At 27.0% G+C, this 11,261-nt stretch overlaps 1 protein-coding gene across 1 annotated transcript in view; it reads left to right on the forward strand.

Annotated features, from left to right (window-relative positions):
* LOC111624251 (titin-like) overlaps window positions 1-11,261 on the forward strand; it is a 126,416-nt gene that overhangs the window by 109,247 nt on the left and 5,908 nt on the right. Inside the window, exons 11-16 of the mRNA XM_023367063.1 lie at window positions 754-1,044; window positions 2,138-2,425; window positions 2,586-2,888; window positions 3,394-3,522; window positions 3,831-3,855; window positions 4,806-4,897. Of these exons, the coding sequence (XP_023222831.1) occupies window positions 754-1,044; window positions 2,138-2,425; window positions 2,586-2,888; window positions 3,394-3,522; window positions 3,831-3,855; window positions 4,806-4,897 (1,128 nt within the window). The remainder of the gene's footprint in view (window positions 1-753; window positions 1,045-2,137; window positions 2,426-2,585; window positions 2,889-3,393; window positions 3,523-3,830; window positions 3,856-4,805; window positions 4,898-11,261) is intronic.

The following is an 11,261-nucleotide window of genomic DNA, read 5'->3' on the forward strand; positions in this document are numbered from 1 at the left end:
ACAATTAAATTGAAGAATTTAAATTGAAATTTCAAAACAATAAACTTAAAAAAAATTAATGAAATTGCTTAAATAGAAATAAAAATTTATCAGTAAAAAAAGTACAAAATTTATACGAAATTTATTGAATTAAATGAAATTCTAAGATCTAAGAAGCCATGAAAAAAAACTTTTAATTTTAATCATAAAATATTTCGCAAAATTTATTCAAAAGAATAAATAATTTTATGCTTATAAATCGATTTGTAAAATATTTTTTTTAAAATGATTTATCGTTTTTTAAAACTGCATAAAATCTATCAAACTAAATGAAATTTTAAGCAACAAACGTAAATAAAAATTCTGTATAATAATTATATAAGTATTATATAACAAAAATATCGTAAATTACTATAATTTTTTTCACATCAAGTGATCACACGTGCAATTACCACCTTTCGCAATTTCACAATTCTATGCCGGCTATTGATATTTTCTCTCTATATATATACAACTAAATAACAGGAAGAAGAAGAATAAGGGGAAAAAAATTATATTTTACAGAAACATTCGTTTCAATATGAAAAATATATATTATTTTTCTTTCATAAATATCAAAACCTGAAAAAGTTTTATATACGTATACTTTCTGAAAATTGATATTTATACGAATGGCAATTTCGTCTTCTATACTTTATTATCATAACAAAAAAAGTGATTTTTATCTCTCCTTTCCTTGATCCAATATAATTTCAATTTGGTTTTTTTGTTTAGATTTGCCACAATTGAGATTGCACTTGGGCAGTAACCTAAGGCATTCAAACATCCAAGAAGGTAATGATGTTTATTTCGAATGTAATATAAGAGCTAATCCCTGGGTAACAGAAACTGGTTGGAAGTTTGAAGACAAAGAACTTCACACTAACACATCTTCGGGCGTTATCGTCAGTAATCAGTCTTTAGTGCTTCAGAGGGTCAATAGGTGGAATCGAGGTAAATACACCTGCACGGCCACCAATACTGAAGGTCAGGGAGAAAGCAATAGTGTTTATCTCAGGGTGCAACGTAAGTAAACTATCAATTTGTCATTTATGCATTACTTTTTATCTATTTTTTAAACGTTTTATAAAGTTTACTTTGTAATTAATATATTATTTATTTAAGAGACTACTAATATTATTTATGTCCACTGATTTTTAGTCTTTAAAGACGTATAAATTAATGTATATCTTTTAAATGTAATTAATTTGATGGTTAAGATGCCCATTCCCTTTTGTACATTAATTACTATCGTTATGGAGCCTAAAATTCCTTATTTTATTGGCAAAAGTAACCTTAAATTCGTACTTCGCGCTACCTGAATAGAATTGATAAACATTTGACATTATTCTTAAGGAGAGAACTTTGGTTATTGCGCTACTAAATAACCCCTTAATCTAGTATTATTGCAATAAATAAATTCTAAAATCATCATAATGTACCTAAACAATCCTTAAAACTTTTATTATTCTCGAAAAGAAACCACTAAAATTCATGGCAACTCTCATCCTCTAGAAATCCCTATTTAAACTATTGAATAAATTTACTTCTTTACTTCCTTAAAAGTCCTTAAATTCTTAATCATAGTAATAAATAAATCCTATTTTTTTATCCCAAAATAACAATTAATCTGCTGAAACAAATGTGTTTTTTTTCCTCTTAAACTTATACTGCTACATGAATTTATGTTCTATCGTGGATTAGGATAAAAGTTGACCGCAGTTACGAATAAACGGCATCAGGAATCAGGGGAATAATTCTTTCTAGATGAAGATATATGTTATACAAGTTCTTTATTGAATGATATCGATAGAATTTAAACGATAAACATTTATTTTAGTCTTACTCAAAGGAGTTGTAAGTAACTGCACGTTGGAATTAATCTCTTTGATACCCCGTACACCATTCATAGCCGACATTATTGAGAACCTTACACTAGATTAAGCTTAATAATATCAAAGATAACGTCACGAATGAAGAAAATTTCGGTTACTTTTAAACGTGATGCCATTTTTCTTCTACTGACGTACCCCATTAATGGCTTCTCGTCTCTTAAAGACGAGGTCTTTTTTTTTTATAGTAAACAATGGCAACTGTATATGATACCAATACCTTGTAGATACACCCGTGTGCACATCCGGACAGAAAATGCTGTACGGTGCAGCTCGACACGAAATGGTACAAGTAGAATGCGAAGTTGAAGCAGATCCTCAAGAGGTGACGTTCAGTTGGAGGCATAGCAATTCGGGGGATGCTCTAAAGATGATAAACTTCTCCAACCACGGGACCAAAAGTATAGCAACGTACATACCGAGAACAGAAAGAGACTACGGGACCCTCTTCTGCTGGGGAAGAAACAGTGTCGGGACACAGAAAGAACCATGCGTCTACACCGTCATCCCAGCAGGTATATCCCGGGTGCGTTACTTTGCCAGTTGTTATTGTTCTAACTATTTTGGGTAGTATGTTTAAGTAATATATATATATACATATACATATATAACAAAAAAAGAACAATGACACAATGCATTTCTTTTTTGTATTAAACCTACCTATATACGTTTCAGGTCCACCTGCCATATTGAAAAACTGTACCGTCACAAACCAGACCGAAGATTCTATAGACGTGGAATGCGTAGAGGGTTATGACGGTGGACTAGTACAGCACTTTATTATGGAAGTGTACGACATGGCACACAATAAACTTCGCTCGAATGTGACATCGGATAACCCCCTTCTATTCGCAAGAGGTTTGACTGCAGGTACAAAATATACCGTTGTCATTTATTCGGCTAATGTCAAAGGTAGAAGTCCATCAGTTGTGCTGACGACCACTACCCTGTCAGCTCCAACTAGTCTGACACAAAGAGGTAGGTGGAGTTCCACTAAACCGAATCTCATCCATCAAACTCCAGACTTTCAATAATAATGACTCATCTTCATCGGATCGAAAGTTTAATTCGTATAAGTAACTAATGAATATCTAAAATTCACAAATATTTCTTCTAATCTATCTTACGTTAGATTGAAAGTACGATCTATAAATATTAGAAATTCCATTTTTCAATGATAAACTCTTTGATTCTAACAAGATTCCATCTTATCAACTGACAGGTGTTTTTCGTATAATCTCTTCATTTTTTGCGTGCGCAAAAAATGATGAATACCCCACTAAAATATTAATTAAATGGAGTCTGGAGCTGTTTAAACTAATTAAACTATCCGTTTTTTAAAATTTGTAAAATTTTATCTAAGAAACTTCATGCCATTTTTTTTTAAATTGCAATTATTCGATACTACTTTTCTATAATAGAGAAATATCTACACATTGAACACTATCAGAGCTACATTTTATTTTTATCTTTATTATCGCAGATTACGAATGGGAAGTGGATTTAAGACCGATAGTCGCAGGCATTATCACAGTCATGATCATGCTCATCTTGGGTGCATTCATTGCACTTTTAGTTGTGAGAGCCAGAAATGGAAGACACGATCACAAAAGTAAGTTGAATTTCTCACGAAAAACTTAATTTATTTTTAGTTTTTTTTTACTTTATCGTATTTAAAGTGTAAGAAGAGTAAAGGCTTTAATTTTTCGTCATCATTTCTACTTGATTTCCTTATTTTTTTTTAACGAATGAAATTACACTTTTTGTATCTCTTCTTTACACTTTTATGAAGCTAAACTCAGAAGATAATTAACAAATAATTTAATTAATTAATTAATTTTATCTTTAAAGGATTTTTTTTAAATTAATATAACGACTATAAACATTAATTATATTAATTCTTTTTTTTTTAAATTTCAGAACAACAGTGCGATAGAAGCCGGTTGTAAGTACATTTTTTTTATACACTTATTTAAAAAAATGTTTTAATAAAATAATAGAAGTAATTTTATGTAGATAAAATTTAATGCTCTTTTAAAAATATTACAAAAACTTTTGTATATCTTATCAACTTCGACATTTTTTTCTATAATTTTTTAAAGAAAAAAAAACGAGTAAGAACATCGTGTTAAGAGGTTCAATTAACTAGATTCTTAAGAATGTAGATAAATAGTTTCGCTGAAAAAAATCACAAAAAAATAGAAATTTTTTCCCTTAAAATCCTCTTAAACTGTAAATAATTGTCAATCTTACTTCAGTAATTCTTTCCCATTTTAATGAATTTTTTTAAATATTAAATACTTAATTATTTTTACTAATGAAGCAGTGCTTCTAGCTTATTTAATCAACAAAATCATAATTTTTTTTCTATTAAATCCCATTAAAAATCTATTGATAAAGTAATGAAATTCATTCTTAAATAACCAATATATATTTTTATAAAATGTGTATATATATATACATATATATTTAATATATTTTTTAAGTATAAAACTAGTAGATATGTCTGTTTTAAATCAATTTAATGATAAATTGAAAGTTGAATTTTGATACGTTCTCCAGTAAAATAGAGTAAGACATTATAATCAATATATTGATTTAAGACAGTTGACCAGAATATGGATTTAATGGTCAATATTGTAATTTTTCTTAAATCGATTTAATGTTTATATCACGTCTAGAGATGCACCCCTTAACTGAAGAATATGATAAATATTTAAAATTAATTATTTAATATATAATACTTCATTATTATAAGTTAAACAGCAAATTATAAAGCATAAATAAAATAAGCCATATTCATTATTCAGGACACGTTATCACTTCTTATCATTCTATACTCGTTCACTCTTTATATGCCTTGTCAATAACAGATGGAAGCATTGTCTTTTCCAGATCCGAAACAGGTGCTCAAGACAGTTACGACAACTGTGCCCCATCAAATGATGTCACCAACTCTTGCCCTTATGAACTACTTAGTAAATCAGGTACGTATCCTTATTTATCCATGGATAACCCTCTAGTAGTGTTAAAGAATTAGCGAAATTTTTTGCATATACCATACTTTTTCTTCCTTCGATACTTTTCATTAAGCCAATAATAATGTTTGAAGAGTATAAGTGTTTTTTTTTATAATGGAAGAAAAAATACAAACGTGATAGAAATCAATGGTGCTAATTACGTTTAGTGTATTATTAGCATTTTTTAAAAAATACCTGCGCCCTTTTTTGCATCACTTTAAATGGTTAAAATTACGATTCTTGTGTAAAAATATAGCTATTATTTTCGTTAAATTTATATGAAAATCAGTTAATTTTTAATAGTTTTTTTATGAGTTGATGTTAAGTTTTTTTTTTTTTTAATTTTCAACACTAAACGTTATCAAAGTTGTAAAAAGTTCAAAAAAGTTTACTGTTAATTATGGATTTCTTTCATACAGAAAAAAATGGGAAGTGAAGTTCATAAAAAAAAAAAATGTTGTTGAGTCAATGTTTAAACAATCAAAATAAACAATTTATGAAAGAAAACAATTTAAAATAATTAAGGCATTTATCTATAACGGTTCATTCTGGATGAAAAGAGGAATTTAAAACTTTCATCAATTGATTTAGTCAAGCATCGCAGGCGAAAAGAATTTCGTAGAAAATTATTTAAATTAATTGCTTTCACGCAGAACAGATCAATGGAAATGTCGGCTCTTTCTAATTATGGAACAATTCAGAATTCCTTTATCGCTTCGTTTAATAACATAAAACTCAATTATTGTTCGGTTGACAGAAGAGATCAAGATAGGAATCTGGATCAAATCCAAGCCAACATCCCTGCCTTGTTTATTATCAACGTACCAAATTATATATATTTATAAAAAGAAAAAAAAGAATATTTTGTAAAAAAAAAAATCATATCGTAGAAACAATTCTGATTTATCTTTGTAACTATCTCCACAATAAAAATTAATCACAACGAAAATACAATTAAAAAAATAATAATTATCTTTACTATAACTCAGTTTTATAAAATATTATTCTCTCCCTCTGCTTCGTATGAATAATTTTTGACTCTCATATTAATTGTTGGAAAATTAAATCGTTTTGCTATTCTAAACGTCGTTACTGACTGAATTAATTTACATTAATATACATAATTCAATGTTAAAATGAATTATTACTATTTTATTAAGCTAATTGTAACCTCAAAAGAATTAAATTTTAATCAAGTTGGATTTTAACAAACTTAATTTCGATCTTTGTATATCATTTTAACAAATTCGTAATCATAAAAGTAAGAAGAATTTTTTTTTAAATTCGATTGTTCTTTCGTCATCTTCATCAGTGTTTCCTCTCCCCAAGTTTTTTTCATGTTAAAAGATAGGAAATTAATGTAATAATTTTAGCCAAACTTCTATGGATTTTAAATTATTATTATTACTACTGATTGTTCTTATCTTTTCGAGTTCATTAAAGTCAAATTAACGTTTAAAAAATGTACATTTTTGATGTTGTAAAAGTCTGAATGTGATAGAAAATTATTAATTTCCATATGACAGATGTTTAATAAAACTTAATAAATATTAATTCTAGATATTTGCCGAATTATTGTATAATTTAATATTAAATTATAGAATAAATTAGTAACGGCAATAAAATGAACAAATTAACTAAATAAAATGATATTAATAAATTATCAATTTAACATCAATTAATAATTTTAAATTTCTTAAAATTTTCATGCAATAAATTTAGCATAAAAAGTCTAATTTTGTAGAAAATAATTAAATTATAATCATATAATATTTATTATTTAAATACAGTTAAATATTTTTCTAAGCTTAGGTATAGAATAAAATTTTCAAGACAATAATCATAAATACCTTAAAATTTGTAAGCAATTTACAATAATATATTCAGCGTGAAAATCATTAAATTGTAAGGAAAAAAAAATCAAAAATTTAATTATTTGTAAAGAAAAAAAAACAAATTTTAAGTAAATTTTTATTGAAATTTATAATATGAGTAATTTAATAAATTCATTTTAAACGTTTACCTCTAATAACGATCAGTTTATTTACTTAACCAAGCTAACCTATTATTTAACTAAACTATTATTTCATTAAACTAAACAGTCGCATCTTTAATCAATTATTTGAATAATCCAACCAAATTCTTTATTAAATAAATGTATTTATTTATTTTTATTTATTAAATTAACCGATTACATTAATAAATTAATCCATTTCTGTATACGAGACACATGGTTTTTATTATTAAAAATGGTTCATTTTTTATAGTAATTACTTTTAAAATAAAAGATCGTGATCTCAAATTAGTTATTTGAGATCGAAAGCATATATTTTAAATGGTTTCTTGCTCCTGTACATCATACTTTACCTGATAACAACCGAGTCATACAGGTCATCTATCTTTGTTCTGTTCTGGAGAAAACTTTTGGATTGAAATAATGTGACTTCCGGTGTTGACCGAAAGTTAAACGGGGCTTTCCATATCTGGTCTCGAATTTCATCTACCTAACTTCTTTCTCGAGATTAAGGAAGGGCAGACAGACGGACGGACGGACAGGCAGACGTCAATAGGAATTTATAGGTTTGCAATTTGAAAATTGCAGCCCAAAATTATGCAGTTGATTAATTTAATAAATAAAAAAAACGTTTTTTTTTTAAAATAGAAATATCAAAACTCATTTTTCAGCTTAGAAATTATTTAATAAAATTTTTTTTATTGAAATACATTTTCTCACGTCATTTACTCGTTCCACTCTTTCACTTTCAGGAAGAGGAAAAAATTCAATAAATAAAAATTTAGAATATAAATTTGTTGAAAAATAACTTCATAACTCTTTTTTGTTACTTTACTATTGTTCTTTTCTTCCACAAAGTATCATCTTCAGTTGAAAAGAAGTTATCTTGACGTTTCATACTTGAACGAAACTACTTCAAATCGTGGGTAATCACTTTTCTCTTATTATTTTAGAAAAATTGACTTTTAAGTTGACAGTTTTGAAGGTTAAAATAAGCTTTAAGTATTATCAAAGTTAATTTTTTTTTCTTCCTCCTTCTCTTACTGTATCCAATAAAAGATAGGAAGGAAGCGAGTAAGGAAACTGTTGACTTAATTCAGTATTTTTAAATAAATAATTTATAATTTAATTTAATTACTTATCGAAATTAAGTAATTGAACGGTTAAAAATGTTCCAATTAAAATAACCAAAGAAAGTTTACAAAAAAAAAAGTGACCTTTAATTGCTTCAAAAAAAGAACCCAAAAGGGATTAAATGATCTCTTGGCATTAATATATAAATAGATCAGTTAATGTAGTTTTTAAACAAGTTAAAAGTTCAAATAGGTCTTTTTCTTTCGGATCTTTTTCGGTTCTTGAGAAGAAATAAAAAAAAATTTGGAGGAGTTTCTATCAATTCTTTAATCACTGCAACAGTCAAAGTATAATAAAGGGCCAAAAACTTTTTCAATCAGTTATCGATAGATAAGTCAAGAATCAATAAAGAATTGTTGGTGTCGATAAAAACCTCTACCGTGCAAATCTATTAAGGGTACAACACGTTTAATTACACAACTGATCTAGTAAGATAGATTTCTTTTTTTTCCTCCCTTGTTTACTACTGATTGAGGTGCTATCGATACTAGACGAAAACAATACACGTGTTAAGAGTTAATCCACTTAAAGGGCCAGAAAATGTTATATTTTATCGTAATTTTAACGTGGTAAGTTGAACTTTAATTAATTGCATTTTTACTAGAAATTCGTCAAAATTACTTATACGACACCCCCGTAAAAAGTTCTTAAGATTAATAACGTGGTGCGAGCTTTAGACGTTGTTTATTAAGAAAGAAGGTAGCAGCAGTTAGTTAATAAAATGCTTGGAAACTTACATTACGTTGTTCTTACAGTAATGACACAACACACTATCCTATCTATGGCACATGTTCTCGCTATCACATTACTTTCTTGTAATATCCTCATTCTACTTCGTAATTAAAACTCAGCAGTAACTAAATTGCTATTACTCTTTTACTAAAAGAAGGTGAAGTTAATCGAATGGGTCGTTGGTTGTTGTTGTTGTGTGTGCGGTTTGTGTTGATGGCATTTTTCTATAACCGAATTTTTAATTTTATATACTCGTTTAACGTTTACTTTTCATACTGTTATAATTTATATAAATTCAAAAATGTATTATTCATTTATATATATATATTTAAGAAAATGTATTTATTATTCTAGCTATCAGTAACTTTACGTATGATGTATGATTATTTATTATTTGTATTCTTTCTGTTATAAACTTCGATTAAAGTTTCCTAGTAGAGTATAACAATGATATATCAGCTGAGGCATAGTGTAGTTAATCTTTCATTTACTTTCGGTGATATAAATCTTGAAAAATTTCCCAGAGGACCATACATATATCAAAAATGAACCATGTTTTGTGAATATGAAAGTAATATATTTTCTTTACCAGTTACTTATTCATTTCTTTTAAAGAATAAAAAAAAAAATTTTCTTTAATATAAAATTAAAATGACTTTCTTTCAGACACACACACACAATTTATATATATATATGAAATTCTAGATATTAAAACTGCTGAACGTAGTTTTTTTATTGGCGTAGTTTATAGCGAGTCTATAAGTGCAGTTTTTATTACTTTCCTATAAAAATCAAAAACGATAAATATAAATCAATAAGCAGTATTTTTTTAAAGTTATTTCGTAGCAAATTTTGTGCAACTATGCATAAAAGGTTCGACTCTACGCCATTCTTATGTAGCGTGTTATAAAAGTGAAGTATATCCTCCGAGAAGATACGCTATAACTTTCAAGTTCCATGTGTTATAGACATTCGAGCAATATCACATTGCTTGATATATTGTAAAGGTTATTAATAATAAAAAAAAAACAAGCTGCAATTTCTATTATAAACTAATTCCATTTCCACAGAGAATAAAAAATTTATAAAGATAATTTTTTTCCAAAAATCAAAGCCTTCTCATCAATATAATTTAAAGAACTTGGTTTTTTTTAAATCAATTATTAAAATCCTAACGATTAAATATTTACTTTCTAAAGCATGTATTTATTGATTTTAAATATTTAATGTACTGTTGAGGCAATCTTTTATGCCATAGAAAAAAAAAGAAGATAGAATGGCTTGTATATAAATATATATATATATATATATTGCAAGAAACAACGAGGTAAAGGCCTTTACGATTCTAGAAACAAAGATGGATAGGACGATCAAAATTGCTAGACTAAACAGTAAAATAAATACACCAGAGACAAACATTGTACATCATTGTACCACGTCATCGAAGTCTTTGCTCCCTAAAGGATTTTCTAGACGTCTGTAGAGGTGAATTGGTCGACTGATTTATCCAGTCATGACTGAGTGGTGCAATACAGATAGCTGCGAGTAGATCACTTTGCTACAGAAAGATTCGACATTTAAAATTTTATGATGCTATAGTGCTCTTTGACGACTCTTAAATTTTGCTTTACACAACAATAATAACACACGATAAGAATGTGAAATGAATTATACAGTTAAAATTCGATTTACAATATATTCTTGGGATTACTCCTTTATAGATAAAGGTCATCGGGGGGGAGGATCGAAAATAAAATCGATTATCACGATATTAAATATATTTTAAGAGTCTGTTTATAAATTATTAAACAAAATATACGACGTCCTCTTCACTGTCTAGTGATTTATAATGTTGTTTTTGTATACAGATAAGAGAAGATAGCTGGTGTGTATATAAAGACACACCTTTACTACTAAATTTATATTTCGCTGCACACTTCTAAAACTTTTATCATGCATTTTACTTTCTGCTGCGAGAATCCTTTCACACTCAACTTAAAGCACGCTTTTATGGTCTATCAATTAACAATTAATTAGTGTTTTTTTTTTGCGAGTTTAAATTGTGATCGTGTTTAATTACAATTTAAAACTTCTACTTATAGTTTTTGACTTGAAATTCTTTTTAAAAATCACGTTTTTTTTATGTCATAATTTACTTTTTTAGTTTTTTAATCTTAAAAAAAAATAGAAACCAATTCGTTTAACCGACTAATCTAATCTCTGTGATCAAATTTTCATAATCAAAATTAGAAAATAAATTTTACATTCAAGTAATAAAGGAGAAAAATCGATAAGATTATATTGATTTTTCGATTAAGATAAATTTTTCATATATATAGGCCTATATTTCGTATTTCACTTTTCAATTAGTAAAAATAATTGATGTAAAACATATATAACTTTAATGAGAAAAAAATATATATTTATAAAATTTTATTTTTATTATATAAA

Source organism: Centruroides sculpturatus, unplaced genomic scaffold (genome assembly GCF_000671375.1).
Source record: "Centruroides sculpturatus isolate CEXI.00-Female unplaced genomic scaffold, Cexi_2.0 scaffold353, whole genome shotgun sequence".
Classification (NCBI taxonomy): Eukaryota; Metazoa; Arthropoda; class Arachnida; order Scorpiones; family Buthidae; genus Centruroides; species Centruroides sculpturatus.